General features: G+C 38.3%; 1 protein-coding gene across 3 annotated transcripts; it reads left to right on the top strand.

Annotated features, from left to right (window-relative positions):
• The first annotated feature begins 711 nt into the window (after nt 1-711).
• Nucleotides 712-3,035, top strand: LOC149249087 (aspartyl protease family protein 1-like). 3 transcript variants are annotated; one of them, XM_089456166.1, is made up of 5 exons: nt 712-1,509; nt 1,883-2,104; nt 2,202-2,340; nt 2,455-2,519; nt 2,620-3,035. In XM_089456166.1, the coding sequence occupies exons 1-5, from the start codon at nt 1,319-1,321 to the stop codon at nt 2,774-2,776; spliced, it is 774 nt and encodes a 257-aa protein (XP_089312292.1). In that variant the 5' UTR covers nt 712-1,318; the 3' UTR covers nt 2,777-3,035. The 3 variants fall into 3 exon arrangements, with proteins under 3 accessions (XP_089312292.1, XP_089312293.1, XP_089312290.1); XM_089456164.1 differs by having other exon boundaries at nt 777-1,509; nt 2,443-2,519; XM_089456167.1 differs by lacking the exon at nt 2,455-2,519 and having other exon boundaries at nt 771-1,509; nt 2,620-2,775.
• Nucleotides 3,036-23,038: the final 20,003 nt, after the last annotated feature.

Below are 23,038 nucleotides of genomic sequence, written 5' to 3'. Positions count from 1 at the left end.
TGTTTTATCTTTTTGTATATCACACATATAAATCCTTTTACCACTATCTACTTTCTAACTTTATGGTTCATATAAACTGTCAGAATAGCAGAATCGTTTTTTCTGCCTTCTCAGTCGAGTCTACTATTTGCTGTATACTCTACTATTTGCTGTATACTCTGATGTAAAGGACGTAATCTTGAAATAATTACAATCAAAGCTTTTTTCAAACTGAAAAATAAATAAATAAATTCTCCAGAGCAAATTCCGGAAACTGAAATCATTTGAATCAATTAAATTTGAAATTGTAGAAACCTTGAATCCCTTTCTTGGTTTGAAATCAAAGTTGAAGATGAGAAAACCAGTGTATGGGAGCATGTCAAAGGATTTTGAAAATTATCTGGGGAGAGAGATTATGTGACGAAGCAAAACACAAAATGGTCTAATGTTATTGTTATAATTGGATTGTATACCATTTAATCAGAGAAACCTGTTAATCTATTGTGAATAAGTGACGCGTAAGCAGTGTTATACGTGAAAAATTGGTGTATGGCCAATGTTCTGTGTGAACCAATGAGCATTGGTAGTTGTTTTTTTCAGAGAGAAACCAGGTAGTTGTTATCTCTGAAACAACTACCTACCTGGTTATCTTTGGAACAACTACCAATGAGCATTGGTAGTTGTTATCTCTGAAACCAGGTGACTGTAAGTGGCAAGCAACATTATTGATTAGCATATAACTGAAAAGTTTGGTTGAGACGGTTTACATTTTGAACATCCAAACTGCTACTTTTAAAGGAAGGATTTGTAGGGATTATAGAAATTACCAGAATCTAAGTTTTATGTAAATTTTAAAAATGCACCTTTTATAAAGGTTTCCGTGATATAAATTTGTGGGAGCGTTTTTTTTAAGGTGGAGTGGGGATGTAAGATAAATATTTTATTAGTAGAAATTCAGGCAAGCATGTAGAATATTTAAACCGTTTGAACTGATTTTTGGACTGTATCCCGGGCAGAGCATAGATCAAGAATACTTCGCTAAAATCCCCGCTTTAAAGGAAACCAGGCTGAATAAAGTTTGCTATTTTGTTGCATATCCAGTCTTTTCATATCTTGTGTTTCCGTGGGTTCCCTTGATAATGAAACTCCTCAGCTTAATAGTATCTGTTTGTATGCCTCGACTTGAAATGGGATTCTCTTTTGCTGATATTTAATTCTTATTTAAACAAGGTATCATTTTACAGACTTACAGTCCATCAACCTCGCAGACAAGCAAGTCAGTTGCTTGTAGTAATACTCTCTGTCAATTAAAAAATGAATGCTCCAAACTTAGTGATCAATGCCCATACAGCGTTCAATATCTCTCTGCAAATACATCCACTGCAGGAACTTTAGTGGAGGATATTCTTTATCTGACTCATATCTCTCTGCAAATACATCCACTGCAGGAACTTTAGTGGAGGATATTCTTTATCTGACTCTTGGAGATGGGTCACAGGAAGGAATGGTGAAGGCATCTATCACGTTTGGGTATGATTTGTTTCTTGTTGTTGAAAGTGAATATGACTGTTCTGAAGATTTAGTGCTCGTCCTGTTCAAAGCAGTTGATAATGAGGTCATTTTTCGGTGTAATATTTTAAGACAGTTGAGGCACAGAAAACTCATACTGCTCCTCTCTAGAGGACTAGAATTTGAGGCACAGAAAACTCATACTGCTCCTCTCTAGAGGACTAGAATTTTTAGAAGTGGGTTTTCTGCCTCTAGATTTCAGTCTGAGGCCATACTGAATTGACCATGTGACATGACCTGAAAATTACTCTGCACTGTCAATGTTTTTCCATTCTTAAGTGCTACACATGAATGAACACTCGTTGAGTGGGTCTTTGCTTGTTGCAATTGATAGGTGTGGAAGTGTACAAACAGGCTCATTTCTACTAGGTGCGGCTCCTGATGGTCTACTTGGGCTTGGCATTGATGATATCTCTGTCCCGAGCATTTTGTACAATTCAGGACTTGTATCAAATTCTTTCTCTATGTGCTTCCCAGACGATTCAAATGTTGGAAGGTTTGCCTTTGGAGATAAAGGGAGTTCAGACCAAAACAAAGCTCCTTTTTATAATACATCGTGAGTGTCAGCTCTATGCATTCAACCCAATTTTTTTAAAAGTACTTCAGAGTTACCATTTAGACTCTTATATCATAAGGTGTTTATTGGATGGCAGCTCATCAGCATATAATGTAAATGTGACAGACTTTTACGTGGGAAATGCCAATGTCAAAACAGACTTTCAGGCCCTTTTTGACACTGGCACCTCATTTACACAGTTGGCTGATCCAGTTTACAAAAACCTTACATCAAATGTGAGTGATTACAGATTTTTTTTTTCTTTTTTTCTTTTTCTTTGTATATAATCCCCCTTTTGGAGATTTTCCCAATTGACTAACGAGTTTTGAAGGTAATAGTATCATATGCAGACACAGAACTCTCCATTGGCAGTTGATAATTCAAGCATTCCTTTTGAGTTTTGTTATAGTGTCAGGTTGGTTGTAATCATACAAAACATTTATTCATCTTGTTTGAGCAACATTAACTGTCTCATTATTGAGAAAGAACTAATATCCTTACCCCTATCTGTGCAGCAACAGTCAAAGCATTAACCAAGGGCCTAATATATCTTTCAACTTCTACGGAGGAAACAACTTTCTTGTTATTCAACCATTGATCTCTCTTTTGGACACGGTAGAATTTTCAATACTACGTCTCGCCTATTTAAGGGTGCTCCTGACTAAGCAGTAAACCCCTTTTTGTTAAATAGAAGGGTCTATGCTGATCCCTTTTTGTTAAATAGAAGGGTCTATGCTGATGCTTCATCTTTGCAGAAACCTTGTTTGTATGGGTATACTAGTCTAGAAATGATTACAATGAGGGGTTACCTTTACTCAATGAAGGTTCAGATGTTTCACTTGTACCTTCCTCCTTAGGAGGCATGCATTTATGGATGGATATACATGAGTACTTTGCCAACTTGAAATGCTGGAGACTAAGTTTAAACAGATTTGAGATTCTTTCTTGCAATTATCCGGCACCAACATTTCTTTACTTCATCATTTTTCTTCTTTAATTTGGTGTTCTTGCTGTGACTAGTTGCAGTGGCTAATTTGTTCCTCTTATTAGTTTTCTTGTATGCCAATTAAACAATTGTTTTATCCAATTGGGCGGAAATGTATGTGACTCACACCTGGTCATTCAAGTGTTTCTTCCATGCAAACTGAACAGTTGTTCTGTTTATTTGAGAAGGAATAGAATAGCTTTTAAATATCCTGAGCACAAGCATTGAATTGCTTTTGGAAAATATGGTAATGCCACCGGGAAATATAATTATAATTAGTGTACCAAAGCATTGAAAAGCAATCTCGGATGGAAATATAAAATTTAAATTTGCCAATACATATGGTATACGACATACATATCTACAAATATTATCCTCAGACCAATTTTCCAATTTAAAAAATCTATCGGCCTCTCTTTGCACTTTTTAGGGCAATTGCTAGTATAAATAGATGAAGGATGTACATTGCTTTCAAAATAATTAGATTAATAGTTTGCATTGATTTTAGTGTATGTACAAAGTATTTATTAATGATGTGTGTTATATTATTTAAACCATGTCATTGTGAAAGCAATTTTAAAATTGTGAATGTTATCATAGAATAAGACAATGTGTATCAAGGAAATTACTTTAAAATTTATAGAGGTTATTCCATTGTATTATTCCCTAATAAGTTATTATAACATTAAGCTATTACAATATTTTTAAGTTATTATAACATTAGGCTATTACAATATTATTAAGTTATTATCTTATACATTAATAATATTATCATAAAATTACTATCAATATTAATATTATTAATGTTAATATTGCTACTACTCCTAATAATAATATTAACAGTAATATATACAATATTATTAACATTAACTATATATATATATATATATATTTTAAAAATAAAAATGAGTAATTTTTATTTGAAAATCTGTGCCTAGTCGCAGCCAAATACATAGGGATACATCTTCTAAATTCAAAGCTATATGTGCTCAATGAGCCGGATTACTTGATCCAAAATCATACCAAACTAGCTGACCCAACTTTTGAAATACATTATACGACATATAGACATCTAAGAAACTATAGCCTCCAGCCTTGAGAAAATAAAAAACATACAACATCGAATTCACATGGACTACAAATTAAAACGACGAACCCATCTGCAGACCAAAATTACAAAAACATATGAAGAATGGACTCCATTCAACTCACCATGAAGCAACGATTAACAAGATCAGATAGACCTAATACATGCCTGTGGCAGGATGATTAAGGTCGATATCCATTCAACCCTCCTCCGAGTGACCATCAAGCTCGACTGGCTAAATCTCCAGGACGAATTTGATATCTAGAATCATGCTATGAAGTACAAAACTCTCATCCATTGCTCTAGCAAGTTTATTCTGGAGGGCCATTAATTTGTCAGATAGATCAATTTGGGTGTGAGATATCTGAAGAACTTGAACCTGCAAATGATAGTTTGCTTGTTGCAGAGCTTCATGGGACTCCTTGCAGTGAATACATATATTGTTTGTTGAGGAAGAACTGAAATCCGAATCAGTATTGTAACACCCTCCTCTCACATCTACCCAAGTAACCGACCAACTGAGGGAACATGTGACGAGAAGTTACTATGATATGATTCAACCTCCTAAGTCATCTTAAGTAAGTGGAACCAACAGAAACACACCATACAGACCTTCTGCATCAACAACAAGACTCCCAAGAACCATCCCAACAACTCAGGGAACCAACCCTTGGGTCACACTGAGTTTTTAGACCATTAAACCCTCGGACCCTCCCTTGACATGGACAAGCATGCGTCCAGGAGGCTCTAGAAGTTCCCACAGCATGGGTATGCATGCGTCCAAAGAATTTTCTACCCAATGTTGTGCCTACATATTCGGGATTTGAGCCACATTTTTAGGCCTAGAGCCCATGTCACTACCTAGAACTCAATGACACTTTCAGAATTGCAAGATAACAACATAATAAGGAAACAAATGCAATTATTGGAACAAGGACTTGACTAGACCCCTACTAGCCATGATAAACATTCTGTCAAACATGTCACAATTATGTAATCTACAGGTTTAAACAACAAATCTGAGCATAGGGGTATCATACTCATATGAGAATCACTAAGAAGCATTGATGTCTCAACACATTAGCTGCAGTTTCATCCATTAGGCCATAGATACATTGTTCATTCATTTACAAGTAAAAACATGATGAGAGCCATACATAGCCATTATCATAATACATAATCATAACCAACATAATAGCAACAAAAATACCAAGGAAACAACAACCATTTGATCCACATATGAACCAATATAATACTCATGAAATTTGGGGGAACACCATCCTCTGTGTTCAACAACACCTACAACCAACAAGGCTACTATAAGCAAAATAAACTGCCCATGGAGCTTTATGACTTAGCTCGTTGTATTATTTACAATGATCACCCTGCTGAGAAGCAACCAACATGACAACATAACAAGTATAACATCATTATGACATGACGCCCATACCACTTACTAGAGCTTTATAACATAGCTCATGGCAGTATTTACATCCATATACATATGTACATATACCAAACATCACCAAAACATGTACCAAAAACATATACCAAAACATCTACTCAACCAGCGAATAAGGAAGGATACATAGCCCGCATATGATCTGCCATCTCCCATGTAGCTTCATCGGGTCCAAAGTGCTTCCATTGCACTTAAACCTGCTTGATTGCTCGGTTCCGGAGCATGAACATCTTTCTTTGCAAAATGCACTGTGGTTACGGCTGGAATTCTCCTTCTGCCTCCACCTATAATACATACAAATCAATCACATGATCAACATCTTTAACATACTTCTTAAGATATGACACATGGAAAACATCATGGACTTTCATTGTCGAAGGCAATGCAAGTCGATAGGCTACTAGTTTGATCCTCTCAATAATCTTGAAAGGTCCACAAAATTGTGGTGCCAGCTTGGCACATGATCCAATCCTCAAGAAGCTCTTTTTCGGTTTGATGCGAAAGTACACCTGTTCCCCAACCTAAAATTCCTTGAACACCCTGTTTCGATATGCATAGCTCTTCTGCCTATCTTGTGTTGCTTTCAAATTCTTCTTGATTAACTTCATTTCCTGCTCCATGTCTGCCAACATGTATGGTACAATCAACACCTTGTTAACTGAATCACTCCAACTAATGGGAGTATTACAACTCTGCACATACATGCCTCAAACAGACTCATCCTCAAGAATTCCTGATACCCATTGTGATAAGCGAAGTCAACCAGTGGAAGATATTCTTCCCACTTCCGTTGTTGATGCATCATGTACATCCTCAACATGTTCTCCAATATCGTGTTGACCCTCTTTGTCTATCCATTTTTCTGTGGATGATAAGTTGTACCGAAGGCCAACTATGTGCCCAAACCTGCAAATAACTCCTTCCAAAAGTTGGAAGTGAACTTCACATCCCTGTCTGACACAATCTTCTTCGGAACTTCATGCAATCTTGCCACGTCCCTGATGAAGATTTGTGCTACATCACTCGCTAAGAATGTAGACTTCACTAAAATGAAGTGCACTACCTTTGTCAACACGTCCACCGCTACCATGATGGAATCATGATGTCTCACTGTCCTCTGCAAACTTGTGATAAATTCCATGGAAATTGCCTCCCATTTCCACTATGGAATAGGAATCGGCTATAACAATCCACTTGGATGCTTACACTCTTCCTTCACTTATTGACAATCCAAGCACCTAGCCACAAACTCAGTTAGGTCTCTCTTCATATTTACCCAATAATAGAATTTCTTCACTACTGTTAGCGTCTTCTGATAACCTGGGTGACCTAAATATGGTTTCGCACATATATCATGTCCCTAAATCTAACCAATCCATTTGCTGCGAGACGATAGTCCATATCCTGTGCACCTGCATCTGTACCTTTACATGTACCTATACCTGTACCACCACTTATACCTGTACATGTACCACCCCCTGTACATGCACATGTACTCTGCTGCAACTTGTGCACAATCTCCATATCCATATAATCCTGCTAACCTGCCTACAAGATGCTATCCTGTAAATTTGTTCCATAGGAGCTCATAGCTGTTATGTGATTTACTTGTATCCACCTGCTAAGAGCATTTGCCACCCTGTTCTCTTTACCTTTGATATGCCTGACCTCAAAGTCGAACTCACTGATCGTGGCCAACCACCAAGCTTGCCTGCCATTCAGATTCAATTGGTCAAATAGATATTGCAACACATTGTGATCATTCATCAATACAAACCTCCTGCCAAGAAGATAGTGCCTCCACATCTTTAATGCATATATGATCGCTGCCAACTCAAGATCATGTGTTAGGTAGTTATACTCGTGCTCATTCAATTTCCGTGACTCATAGCACACTACATGCCCTTCCTACATAAGGACTCCACCAAGTCATCTCTTGCAAGCATATGTACATACTACAAATTCTTTGTCCGGATCTGCGATCTTTAACACTGGAGCATGTGTTAACAACTGCTTGAGCCGCTCAAAACTAGCCGCAAACTCCTCTGTCCATTCAAACTTCTTGCCTTTCCTTTGCAATGATGTGATAGAATAAGCAATCTACGAGAAGTTCCTGATGAAACTCTTGTAATAACCTGCTAACCCCATGAAAGATCTCACCTCATCTACATTTCTAAGAGTTTCCCACTCCATGATAGCTCTTATCTTTTCTGGGTCCACTACTATGCCATCCTTGGAAACCACATGTCCCAAGTAGTGTACCTCAGTTTGAAAGAAACTGCACTTGCTGAGCTTAGCATACAACTGATGTTCTCTCAATAATCTCAACACTGTTGCTAAATGATCGACATGCTCTTCTTCATTTTTAGAATATACCAATATATCATCAATGAACACAATAACAAACTTGTCCAAATACGAATGAAACACACTATTCATCAAGCACATAAATGTAGATGGAGCATTAGTTAAACTAAATAGAACTACAACAAACTCATAATGCCCATATTTGGTCCAAAAAATTATCTTGTAGATGTCCTCTTCTTTAATGTGTACATGATGATATCCGGATCTCAGATAATCTTCGAGAACACTGTTGCTCCCTTCAACTGATCGAACAAGCCATCAATCCTCGGTAACGGATACTTGTTCTTAATGGTCACTTTGTTCAACTACATGTAGTCAATGCACAATCTGAGAGTACCATCCTTCTTCTTTACAAACAATATCGGTGCGCCCCATGGTGATACACTTGGCCTAATGTACCCCTTGTCAATCATTTCCTTCAACTGCAACTTCAACTCTACCAACTCTAGAGTGCTCACCCTGTAAGATGTTTTTGATGTCCGAGCTGCCCTTGGAACCAACTTAATAGAAAATTCTACTTCCCTGTGAGGTGGAAACTTTGAAATATCTACAGGAAATACATCCTGAAACTATTGTAGAACTGGGTACCTGCTCAAAACATCTGCATCATCAACTTCCTTATCTTTGTCACTAGAAATGTGCACTACAAATAACACACACCCTTTCCTGTGACTACACTTGTCCTGCATAATTATCACCATTCTAACTGATGTTGTGTTCTTCTTACCCCGCAAGACTCTTTGTTCCCCATTGTCATCCAAGCACTCAATAGATTTGTCATAAAAATCCACCTTGGTTATATGAAGGTATGACCAATCCATGCCCAAAAAACATTCAAATGTGTTGAGGTAGACATACTATTCAAATCAAATGCACAAGCTCTTACCCAATGATGAACTCACTTCTTTGTACCTGTAGCCAACTGCACTAACCAAACTATGCATGCACTTCTTTATTCAAACCAAACTTATCCACCTGGTCAAGATTAATGTAACTATAATTAGAGCTAGGGTCAATCAAAATAGAAACAACTTGATCACAAAGCTTACCGTCCATCTCAATGATAGATGCCTGATGGTCTGCCTCTCTGTTATCCAATGCTGCATAGATCCTATGTTATGAAACCAACTCACAAAAAGATCAGTGACTTAGAAATAAGCCTCTTCGAGAGGGAAATCTCCTTTACATTACACAAATTAACAATTATTGGATGATACAAATGAAAAAACCTCCCTTTTATATATGAGAGTATAACGGGTCACAATATAACCAAAGCCGACCTAACAATAATAATATAAGGGCACAAAAATAACAATAATGGGCTTCTATGGGGCAAAATAATAACAATATGGGGACAATAGGGGCATAACAATAACAATAAGGGATACAATGACAGTAGTAATGGGGGAATCACTAGTATTATAGGGACCTAACATGTCCCTCCCCTTAAAAAAAGTGTTGCCCTCAACGCTTGAGTAGTTCTAGATGCTTCTGTAAAAAAATATCATCCTCCCATATGGAATCTTTAACAGGTAAGTTCTTCCACTTGATGAGATACTCCGAAATTGATCGATTTCATAGCTGTCGAGTTCTTGTTTCTTTGACTCCTTCAGGTTCCAATATGATTTTTCTTTCCTCATCAAGTTCTGGAAATATTGTTTGAACTAGGAGCTTGTCACCTATAACCTTCTTTAAGCATGAAACATGGAAAACTGGGTGCACTCAGGAAGCTGTAGGAAGCTCCAATATGTATGCCATAGTACCTATCTTTTGCAACACCTTGTACGGGCCATAATACTTTGGTGATAATTTATTATCCTTCTTAGCTTGCTTGAGGGACATTTGTTTATATGGTTGTAGTCGTAAGAATACCCAATCACCTACATCAAAACTTCTTTCGCTACGATGTTGATCTGCCTGCTATTTCATTCTATTCTGCGCCAAGGTGAGGTTATCCTTTAAGAGTTGGAGAACTTGTTGTTGATGCTCGATGTGATCTTCCACTGCTTGAACCTTAGAATTTTCTCTTAAATATGATGTGATGGATGGTGGATGATATCCATAAAGTGCCATAAATGGGGTCATTTTTGTTGTAGTATGGAAGGAAGTGTTATACTACCATTCAGCTATAGGCAACCATTTGACCGATTGTGTCTGTTTATCAGATACAAAGCAACGAAGATATCCTTCCAAACATTTGTTTACTATCTCATTTTTCCCATCAGATTGAGGATGATAAGATGAGCTATGAGCTAAATGAGTACCAAGACAAGAAAATAATTATGTCCAAAAATTTCCAGTGAAAATGGGATCGATGTCGCTTACAATAATCTTTGGGTTTCCATGTATCTTTTGAATTGTTTCCATAAATGCAGTAGAAGCTGTACTCGCTTTAAATGGATGAGATAATGCACAAAAGTGTGCATATTTGGTAAGTTTGTCAACTACCACCATGATGACACTCTTTCCTTCGGACTTGGGTAAACCTGTGATAAAATCCATTGAAACCTCCTCCCAACGTTGGCTTGGAATGGATAAAGGTTGTCATATACTTGGGGTCTTAATTGCTTCAACTTTATTTTGTTTGCAAACCAAACATTTTGCCACAAACTTTTGAATATCCAATTTAAGGCCATCCCAAAAAAATTCCTTCTTAACCTTGTGGTAAGTTTTTAGAAATCCTCAATGCCCTCCTAAGGGAGAGGTGTACAATTCCCTAAGAATATTTTGTTTGAGTTGGGAATTCTTACATAGGTATAACCAATCTTTGTACCATAACGAATCATTTTTCCAGCTAAATGTATTAGATGTACTGGGATCTTATTGTAACTTTTGAATGAGTGCCCCCACTTCTTCGTCATTCTTCCATTCATCCCTTGCTTCATTTACCCAATCTGGTTGGATAATAGAAATGGCGCAAAGAAATGCTTCCACATCCTCATCCTTTCTTGAGAGTGCATCTGCGACAACATTTTGCTTCCCTTTTTGTAGATGATTTCAAAGTCATAACCCAACATCTTTGTGATCCATTTTTGTTTCTCTTCTGAAGATAATATTTGTTCTAAAAAGTATTTAAGACTATCATGATCTGTTTTTACCTTGAAGTGTCTTCCCATTAGGTAGGGTCGCCATTTCTTAAGTGCATATAGTATTGCCAAAATTTCATTCTCATAAATAGATTTGTGTAAATACTTTCCTTTGATTGGATGACTTTCGAAAGCAATGGATCTTTCTTCTTGCATTAAAACAACACCAATTTCATTTCCTGAGGCATCACATTCCACAATAAAGTTTTTTTTTTGATGATGAAACGTCGCAGAAAAAAACTTACAGCGAAATTCCACAATGACCTATTTGGAGCAGCGAAACCTTAAAATCCAAGTACTGATACCAAATGTTATGAAACCAGCTCACAAAAAGATAGAAAAGATAGATCAACGACTTAGAAATCAACCTCTTCGAGGGGGAAACCTCCTTTACATTACACAAATGAACAATTCTTGGATGATACAAATGACAAAACCTCATTTCTATATATAGGAGTCTAAGGGGTCACAATATAACTAAAGCTGACCTAACAATAATAATATAAGGGCACAAAAATAACAATGGTGGGCTTCTATGGGGCACAAAAATAACAATATTGGGACAATAGGGGCACAACAATAACAATAAGGGATACAATGGCAATAGTAATGGGGGAATCACTATTATTAGAGGGACCTAACATCCTAGGAATACTCTGCCCAACATCTCCCACTGTTTGTGTCTCCTGAACATTATAGATCTACTGTCTACAACCTTGATGTTGTGGACAACCTCTCCTGCTATGATCTTTACCACAAGTCCAACACTGTAAAGTCTTCCAACATTCATCCTTATTCTGCTCCTCAGATCGAAGTCATTGTCCTCTGTAAGATGCATTGAATTTCTTAGATGACGTTTCATTCTCTTTATTACCTGCATCTTGAGGCCTTGCTCGCTTCTTGTCCCATTTTCCTTTGTTCATTGCATTACCTTTCCAGTCCGGTTTACTCAGAGTCTGAGATTTGCGTTTCGATTTCTCATAGCAATGCTTTAGCTTTCTGATGGCCTCCTCCAATGATTTAGGCTCATCGAACTCAATCCCGTCTTTGAATGCAATCAATAATCCACTAGTGAATATCTAAATCTTGGCCTTCTCCTCCTTGAGGTAAGGCACATACCTCAGTAGCTCCAAGAACCTACTGGTGTATTCCTCATCTCTCATCAATCCCATCTTTAGCTGATAGAATTATTTTGCCCTGTCATCAAAGTATCTCTCTGATAGGTACTTCTTCTTGAATAGTCTCATGGACTCACTCCAAGTCAAGTCCTCCTCATGAATACCTTTGACATTCTTCACATCTTCCCAATAAATATATGCTTTGCCTTTGAGACTGAATGTATCTATTTTGGCTTTCATGTTCTCTGAATAATCATGCAAACTGAAGAACTTTCTCATACCAAGCAACCATGCTTTTGCATCCTGTGACTTCTTCATCTCTCCATCAAATGTAGGTGGCTTTTCTTTCTTAAACTCGTCTGAAAAATATCCCCTGTCACTCCTCCTGTAAGGATGATAACAATGATGACCATAATTTCTGTCAGGACCAAAACTAGAATAGTACCTGTGTCCATCGCCTCTCCTATCCGGAGTATCCAACAATTGTCCATCTCTCACCATGTCATCTCCATTCGACCTGTGACCACCATGAGACCTACTACCGTATGCCCCATTAGTTTTGTCTTCTTGCTCATGGCTGATCTAAAGGGGTACCTGTCGAGGCAATTCGCACAAACTCTGAAGTATCACTACATTTACCTCTGCTTGTTTCTCCTGTGCATGTATGATTCTGTCATTGTCTGCCTTACAACTCCTTATTTCTACCTTTAAGCTTCTCAGTGTGTCTGCCAAATCAGAAGAGTGCCCAACACCACGCTGCTCATCTGATCCATAGGGAGAGTCTCGGGAACTATAGTCTACCATCTTGCTAGTCATCTTTGATATTCTTCCTGCAAGGTATATCATGTCAACTAAACCAAATCACAATAAACCAACGTACCTTAGCATAATTCGGGGAGGATACCTCGTCTACAAGATCAAAAAATCAACGTAATACATGTATAACATAATCAGGACAACATATATAAATATAACACATAAGCATATAACCATATACCCATCATTCTAGTTAGAGTCTAGTCATAAATGCATGACCATTTCAACTACACATGTTGTGACCTCATGCATGACAACAACCACCACATCATTGTACACTTAAACACATGTGAACACTAACGTGCATAACCGATGCATAATCAACTATACACTCATGACGACACACTCCACAACAACGTCATCAACTTCCCATGGCAACCTCACTGTAATCATAACCCATACCATACAAATGCCACAAGCACATGGTCTCACAACACAAGAAAGACATACACAACAAACATGAATGCATGACCAACACACAACCCATCCAGTCTGAGGGGTGAACCATGCTCTGATACCACATTGTAACACCCTCCTCCCACATCTACCCAAGTAACTAGCCTACTAGGGTAAACATGTGATGAGAAGTTACGATGATATGATTTGACCTCCTAAGTCATCTTAAGGAAGTGGAATCGACAGAAACACACCATACAGACCTTCCACATCAACAATAGGACTCCCAAGAACCATCCCAACCACTTAGGTAACTAGCCCCTGGGTCCCATTGAGTTTTTCGACCATTAAATCCCCGGAAACTCCTTTGACATGGACAAGCATGCGCCTAGGAGGCTCCATATGCTCCCACATCATGGTATGCATGCATCCAGGGACTTTTCTACCCAGTGTTGTGCCTGCGTCTCCTGGATTTGAGCCACTTTTTCAAGCCCAGAGCCTAGGTCACTGCTCAGAACTCAATGACACTTTCAGAATTGCAAGATAACAACAAAATAAGGAAAAAAATGCAATTACTAGAACAAGGACTTGACTGGACCCCTACTAGCCATGATAGGCATTTCGTCAAACATGTCACAATTATGTGATATACAAGTTTAACAACATATTTGAGCATAGGGGTCTCATACTCATATGATAATCACTAAGAAGCATTGATGCCTTAACACATTAGTTGTATTTTCATCCATTAGGCCATAGATGCATGGTTTATTCATTTACAAGTAAAAGCATGATGAGAGCCATACATAGCCACTGTCATAATACATAATCATAACCAACATAATAGCAACAAAAATCCTAAGGAAACAACAAGCATATGATCCACATATGAAACAGTATATTACTCATGAAATAACAAGGAGAAATAATAATAATGCAAAGGCCAACCAGTTGTGGGACTTCCACGAACCACTCGTCGTAGACATGGCTGAGCCAAATATCTCTTCGGCCAGTCACCCACATACCATATTCAAGGCATGAATGTGGGATCTCATAAAACACATCAATCAAAACCGTCCAGGGCTTCTAGAGGCCAAACCACATCAACCCATCAAACAGTGATTCCACCTCACGGTCGGACATCACAAAACCATCATCATATCGGTCTCTACCCAAACCTTCCAGGGCTCCAGAGCGTTTGGTCCAACCAAGGTTTCTAGGACTAGTAACTCAACCCACAGTTGTCACTGAGCTTCCAGAGCGTTTATCCAACCAGGGCTTCCAGGACTAGTAAGTCAACCCATGAAGGGCTTCCAGAGCGTTTGTCCAACTAAGGTTGCGAGTACTAGTAACTCAACCCAAGTTGTTACAGGGCTACCAAAGCATTTGTCCAACCAGGGCTTCTAGGAACTAGTACCTCAACCCAAGCTAAAGAAAACATGAGATCCAACCAGAAAAACAAAAAAATGAACCCACAACACCATGGCTATCTAGGAAATGGCAAGTTTAGGCAAATCCATTGTCAATCTACGAATCCTCCATGCCATTGACAGATCATGACCAATAAACCACATGCATATGCCATGCATGCCAAAACTAGTGAGGAAAACATACATGCAACTCATTACCTACAAGAAAAACCCGTTGTAGTTGTTGATTCCGATATCCTCTTGCGATTTCTTGCTCTTCCTTTTGCCATCTTGCTCCAAAAATTCAAGTATGCCACACTCCTCCAAGAGTGCTCCAAGAAAACTCTAAGTATCCAAGAGTATGAGAGAGAGAAAATAGAGAGAGAGCTCCAAAACTGAACTGATTAAAGTCTGAACTGAAAAAGCCATGAACTGATCCTCAAAATGATTTTTATTAATGAGGCCTCTATTTTCTTCATTTTCCATTATTTTCCTTCATTTTCCTCCTCACTTGCAACCTGTGACCTTTCACCTCCCTTTTCTCCTAATTTCCATTATTTTCATAAATAAATGTGTCAAACTTCCACTTTGCTTTTCCAAAGCCTTTGTCATTGCCTTTTCCATTAATCAATCACCAGTGATCCCCATCATTATGCTTTTGCCCAATATCTAGCTTGGAATACGTATCCCATGGCCCTGGTAAATATTTTGCCTTTATTAACTCTTTATTACATGGAGTTTTCACCAAGTTTGTTACAATTATCCTTGGAATCACTAAAATTACCTTTAGGAACATGCTCAAAACTACCATTCGACATTATAGAGCTCTTTATTTTGCCAACCCGGAGAAATGCACATCGATGAGAGGCCCGCCTCCAGAAGAGACAAAGATACCACCTTCACACCAACCCCAAGCAAGGAAACTTTCCAATTGGGAAGAGGCAATGAACCTTGCCATTCCCCAAAATCCACTGGACCAACCAGACAACGAATTTGCAATTTCCAATCCGATCGAATGGGCACGCTATCCTTCTTTGAACCAACTCGACCAAGGGGAGATCATAACACGGCTCAAAGATTGCCCATCTAACCCCAGGGAAAATTGAAGCCCACTTGACACAGACTACAACGACCCCCACATTGGCATTTCAGATGCCAGAGCCCCCACCAAAAAAAATTCATCGCATACTCCGTGGAACATGCCCAATGAGTTTCCCACCAAAGCAGTCATAGGGGTTCAAAATAATTATCCAACCCATTGTAACTGACCAAGTCAATTTAGCAGACCATGCACATTCCTCACAATTATCACCCACTTCTTACTCAGCCCATCTCGGCGAAGGCCCTGGCTACCTACTCAACAACGCCTGAGCCCCCACCAGACACAAAAAAAACAAACACATCTTTCTTACCACGCACCAGAATTCTCTGAATACCGATTTCTCTCATCCTGGAGAAGATCACAGAGCCAAATATATGCAGATCCTCCCTCATAGTATCATCATGAATTGAGTTTTCCCACACAAATGTGATCCAACTTGCATTAAATTTCCTAGAGGAACAAACCAAGAAATCCATCATGTGTCAGATAGATGTAAAGAACCAACCCTGGTATTTAATGTTTAATGCATGCGAGAACGACGCCAACAAGTGTGCATGGCATCTAAATTTGTATGCTGCCACGTTCAAGACCATAAGCCCGCTGCCCATAAACATTGTCGCCTTGAATTCGCTCTTTAATACCTTAGTTACAAGAACCAAGGCCTTTAATTGAAATGTGTCCATGAAGGTCCAAACTTTATTCAAAATAAACATATATTACTCCTTAAGGAATAAGACATTTAAGATTGTCATCATTAACCACAAGTTATGATTCTGCCAAGATGCAAGTAAAGTTAGCCAATTTTTTAGCCTCGAAGTTGTTGCTCCTAAGGATATGGAAATAGTCCCCAACCCAGAAACCAACCCTGATCGCATGGATCTGAGTCATAATTCTAGTTAGAAGATTGTGTTTCAAACATGATCCTTTAATTAGAAATTGAATCGTAATTTAAGAGTCACCCAGGATAATTATATCTTCTACTTTTTTGTTCCTGGCAATAAGTAAGCCTTGGAGAAGCATGAACATTTCAGCTTGGTTATTTGAACAAGAACCTAGCCCCCATGCGAATTTAACTTGTTTATTCCCTTAGGATTAACGAGAATCCCTCCCCCTCCTGCCACCCATATATAATATTATAATATTAACACTAATATTATGTTTAATATTATATAGTATTATATAATATTGAACATTATTAATCATGAAGGAATAGGATGTAATGTTTTTACACAAGGTAAAAGAAGTTGGATTTAGAAAGCCATCAAAGTCTTAAAATGAAATTAAAAACAAGATACCAAAAATTATTGATATTTTCATCAAATTAAAGGGGTAAATGTATATATAAGGTCCTAACTTGAATTTATATTACCTTGACATTAATATTTTGTTTTTTTTACTCAAATAGATGCATTTTTTTCCCATGAAAAAAGTTGTAATTTTCATTAATAGAGAAAATTACATTTTGTAGATGCTGAGCATATGCATGAATTAAGGCATTTCCTATCCAAAAACAAGAAAAAAGCAGTGATATGGATCTCCACGCAGGGAGCAGCTGATAAAAAGTAAAAACTGTGCCTATTCTTTCCTACCTTTCTTCTTTTCCACTTTCCTCCAACCTCCAGTGTTGGGAGTGGTTGTTACTATGGCTAATTGTTCCTCATTGGTATTTATGGGATGTTCTTTGTCTGAGTCCGAGCCTTCTAATCCATGTGCTCGTTTACTTCCGCTTATTTCCATTTGGGTCTGTTGTTGCTGAGGGGGATTGTTAGGAACCTCCTTTGGTGTGTTGTTTTGTCCTTTTTGAGTGTCCAAATCTGCTTTGCTTTCTGTTGGCTCTGCGCTTTCTACTTCTTCTTCTAGGGGGTCTGTGTACTGCCAGCCTTTTCGCTTCCTTTGTTGCTTCTTATTCCTTTTGGGTTCTTTTTTGGCCAGAGGACATGCGCTCTACAAGTGGCCCGTTTGTAGACATCCACGACACCGAAAAGCTATGTTTTCGTAGTCTAATGGCTGAATCCACTGTGAGTTGTTGAAATTCAATGTGATGTTGTTTGGTAACCCTTGGCTGAGATCTGTTTCAACACATATCCTAGCAAAAGTGAATATTCCCCTTGTAATTCTATCCCTGTCCGTCTTTAGGAATTTTCCCAAGGAGTTCCCAATAGCTATTAATACATTATGATGCCAGAAATGTAATGGGAGGTTGTGCAATCTAACCCAAACTGGATTTTTGATACCACCATAGTGTCAGCATCAAATTCTGGGAACCATGGGGTTATGAAGAGCCCAGCACTGTCGCAGAACCATGGTCCCATGTTGAAGATGTGTTCCCGTTCTTGTGCTGTGTTTAATCTGACTATGAAAAACCCTTTGGGACATAGATAGATTTCACAATTTGATGTCCATGCAGTATGTATCCATTGGTGCAGTACATCAGAGTTTGGCCAGTAGCCATTAAATCTACATATAACTGCACTGTTAGAGAGATCTAAATATAAGCTATTTACCTCAGGCATTGATGAGACGGAGAGTACATGATTTAATAGTAGAGTTTAGGCTTCTGTGATCCATATCAAGTTTACAAAAAACCACACTGGTTGGTTCGAAACGCGTCGACAAATGATGTCTCATGTGATCTTCGCCGATTTTTTTTTTGTAAACTCAAGTACATGATTTTTCGGTTTTTTGTTCCACGATGTAAGGCACTGGCAGCTCAACCATTGTTGTTGGTTTGGTTTGTACTTTTACCTTTCCTTTGACTGCATCTTTGAAGGTTCCTATGTTTCTTGTGCTGGTTCCGGAGCATCCTCCCCACAAATGCAGGTTGACTATGATGGTCAAATCTCTTGTGATGCCATAATCCTATCGGGTGTGATTGTCTTGTAGACAATGTCTTGAGTATATCAGGTTTTGGCTTCTTGTCGGTATCCCATGGTAAGCCTGTATTTCTTGCTTTAATTCCTGGATCCTCATCCCTTTCCAGAGCGTGCAACAAACATGGTTTCCTTCCGCCATTTTGATGAAGATCACTATCGAATCTGTCTCGATAGCATGCATCTCATTGCCTTTTGTCTGATGCCTGTGTGCGTATTCCGTGAGACCTCCCAGGTGGGGCTCTGCCCAGTCCAGTGATATATCCGTGTAGTTCATGTGTTCGTTATGGTCCTTTTCACATATTAACACCCTAGCTGGCTCTCTTTGACTCAGAAGGGGGTCTACAGGGCACAATGTTGTTAGGGCATCCAGGCGGATATCCCCAACCTTCTTCTGTTGTGCCCAGTTCACCAGCAAGAGGGTGATTGTTGTAGATCCATCAAGCCGATAGCTTACAAGGATAGAACAGTGGCGATTGTCCGGATCTGGCCAGTACTTGGGCCGATTTAGTGTTAGGCTGCCCATTTTTGAGAGCCCCCCTCCAGATCTATAAGAAATGACATATTTCGGAAGGGGATAGGCCATCCATGTCCCCTGTGGGCCACACATTCCCACCAATTTCTCCCTATCAGCGCGCTGTAGGACTCCTCAGATCTGAGGGTTTTGGTTGAGATCTACCCTTAACAGGGATCCTTCAGCTGCAGAGCTTCCTGATTGAGGGAAGTTTGTCCATGTCGGAGCCCATGCAGTTGCATGGTACATCAGATCTAGGGTACTATGTTGGATGCCCCTGAAATTGATCAGATCTAGCGTCCAAGGGTCGCTCCCCTGACAGTCCTTGCCCTTAATGACTTCATCAGCCTGCGCGGCGATAACAAATACAGGATCGTCCTCAGAGACAGACATGTTGTATGCAGTTCCTGATCCAGAGTCGGGCTTGACCTTCAGCAAGGGCGTGGTAGCTTTGCACAAGAGCCAACAATGAGGAGAGGCATAACACACTCCGGATCCGATGGCGAGGCGGGTTTTAGGAGAGGAGATAGGCACCAAGGGCACAAATTGTAGTTGTGGTATCGAGGTGCTATAACCGAGTGCTGCAGCGACTACGCTTGTTGTTGCCATTGTCTCCTGCCGAGAGCTAGGGTTTCATGCCAAGAGCTAGCCTGTAGAGAGAGTCAGTTCGATTTCATATTGATATTCTCAAATAGATGCATTGATTTCAATGTAGATGTTAATTTCTAGTCTCACTTCATTAATTGACTTAGACATATTGGTTTCGGTGTAGATGTTGGTTTCTAATTATATTTGAATGTTTGCACTAGATGCATTGATATAGGGGTAAATGTTAATTTTTTATTTGATGTAAATAGATGGATGATGTGCATTATTTTCATAGTAATTAGATTAATAGTGTCCATCTATTTCAATGTATGCACAAAGTAATTATTAACAATGTGCATTGATTTCTGTGTTACAATAATTGAATTTACCATGTTATCTCATAATAACTAGATGGATAGTGTACATGCTGAGGATATAAGAAGACAACATGTGATCATGTTATATGACAACAACAACAAAGACAAAATTTAGAAGAAATGAGTGACCAACAAAGAGAAGATCGAAGAAAGAAGAAAATTGAAGAACAAAGAGCATATCAACAAAGAAAGGAACAACAAATGAAAACATAAGAGCATGAAGAAAAAAGGATAAACAGAAATGAACAACAAAGAGAAATTCGACAGAGAAAGGCAAAAGAAGTGACCACTAAGGAGTATGGCATTTACTGCAATATCTTGAATCAAAGATTTGAATGGTGTACAATTTCAACTTCCCTTTTCATTTGATCAATATGAAAAGATGGTAAAAGTAGCAGGTGTGACTACAAGAAAAGCGAAAGAAGAGAGATTGAAATTGACCACGATGTAAACTACTTGTAATTGACTACATTCTTTTATTTGCATTTCCCTTCATTCAACATTGTAACTTTGTACCTTCGTATTAAAAAAATTTATTTCATCTTTTTTCAAGTTATTAACACTCTACGTCCTTAACATTGGACCTTTGATGAGGAAATACATCCTTTTCTTCTACATATCATGCACATTGGACCTGTATTTGTATTAAATACGTACTATAATGATCAAATTACTCTTAGACATATTTAAGATATTTAAATGATCAGATTAATCATATGTTCGACAAATTTTGTGTGGCCACGCATGATTGAAACCAACCTAGATTTGTCTTAACTCTGGATTTGTCAAGCATCAAGTGGGGTGAAATCTTTGGAGGTGCAAACCTTTCATTAAAATAAAATAGGTCTAGGCTGGTATAAAAATAAAAATGAATCCATAATCGAAATTTATATAGTTAGTATATCTTTAGTTGTATATTTATGTAAAATTATTATTATTAATATTGTTGTGTCGAGCGACACATTTTTGTTGAGAAATCTAGGGCATTCAATGTTAACAATTTCTCTGCTTGATAATTGCTTGTGATATGCTTGTTCTTATTTTACTTATGATCTTTCACTTTGTTAGCTTATTAGTGTGTTCTTTTCATCAAGACAATTATCAAAATAAAGACAAGTGACACAAAATATAGGCTTCTCCAGCCAGGGCCAAAACCTCTCACCTCTTGAGAGGAAAACCCGATAAAATTCTTCTTCTAGATCTTCAATTGATAAGTACCAAGACCATGACACTAAACCCTTGACTATAGTATCCTTCCAAGACACTTTCCACCCACCGTGATCTGTTCCTCCCTTCTTCATCTTTCCTCCTAGAGAAACTCGATCTCTATTGATATCTATCTCGTTGTACTGCACCTCCACAACTTCCCTAGAGAATATCGTTCTCTAGTTGTTCTAGAGAGAACCTTGGCCTCTCTTACTACCCTAGAAGAATCTGTTGCCCAAACATCGCACTACCCATAAGTTTTTTTTGCCCAGACTTTGCACTTCCAGAAGATTTTGTTGCCCATACTTCACACTTCCCAGAAAAATATTCGTTGTCCCCAGTAGATGATGTCCCAAAAGGATTTTTGTCCTTCCTTTTTTCTGCTTCTTCTTCGTCCTTCTTCTAGCCCTCTTTCTTCTGCCTTATTCCTCACACTTTTCCAGTGAATTCTTATTCAAATTGTGTGTCTCCAAATGAGGTCAAGTAGGGCTATATATACCCTTCTTCACTGCCCTTTAGGTCGACTTGATAGTTGGAGTTTAGGCCGACTTCATCTCGCAGCTTCCTCATAGTTTGTAGGCCGACCTGAAGGGGTTTGGTGACAAGTTCTTGTAGGATAATTTACATAGACAATATTGAACTTTTCCCAAGTGTAACATGACTTCATTTACATGACAATGACTCTTTTATGACTAGATGAATAAACCCTTAAGACTCTCAATGGGAGTCTTGACTCAAAGACAAAATTCCTTGCTCATGAAACCCATGAAGAAAGTCAATATAATAATTTTATTTTTCTCATTTACATTTCTTTATATAAAATCATAATTACATGTCATTATGAAGACTGAAACTAGTTACATCTTTCAACACTCCCTCTTAACTAGGGAGGTATTCATAATGGTACCTTGGACTTTCTCAATCTAAAGAATTTCTTTTAAGAAGAATTCAGATTTGTAACTCATTTGTATAGTATACCAACATTTATATAACAAGGCCTTGACTAACAACTCTATCCATAGAGAAAAATTTTGGCGAGACAAATGATTTATAGACATATTCATCATTGTCTCTTTCAAAACATACTCCACTCGGGTTCTTTCAGGATATGATCCGTGAGGACTATTCCTTTCTTGGACTCCCTAGTCCCCCAAGGAATATCGGTCCCCCACAACTACTCTTCCATGGGATTCCCTAAATCATCCCACTAGAGCATCGGATGCCAAATGATTACACAATCCTCCATTCTATCTTCTCATGTGAAGCACAGAACAACATGTCTATCACTCCTTCTTTTACCAGGAGATTTGTATTCCTTTGTTGTACCCATTCCTATCATGGAGAAATGTACCTAAGCTTACGACTTAGAAATTTCTGAGTTTCTTCCAAGTAAGAAACTTCTTCTCAGGCTCCCTCTTAACCAAGGACCTATAGAACACTTAGCTGCATGAAGAGCTCCTTTCTTCGATGTCATGAATTTATTTTAAGGAGTCTTCAACTTTTTGGATCTTTTGTATAAAGGGCACAAATCATCCATCACTTTTGTCCATG

This window comes from Pinus tabuliformis, chromosome 7, assembly GCF_031772625.1.
Source record: "Pinus tabuliformis cultivar Carrire ecotype Pingquan chromosome 7, CPIR1, whole genome shotgun sequence".
Classification (NCBI taxonomy): Eukaryota; Viridiplantae; Streptophyta; class Pinopsida; order Pinales; family Pinaceae; genus Pinus; species Pinus tabuliformis.
Note: the sequence above shows the minus strand (reverse complement) of the source record. Positions and strands in the feature narration are given on the sequence as shown.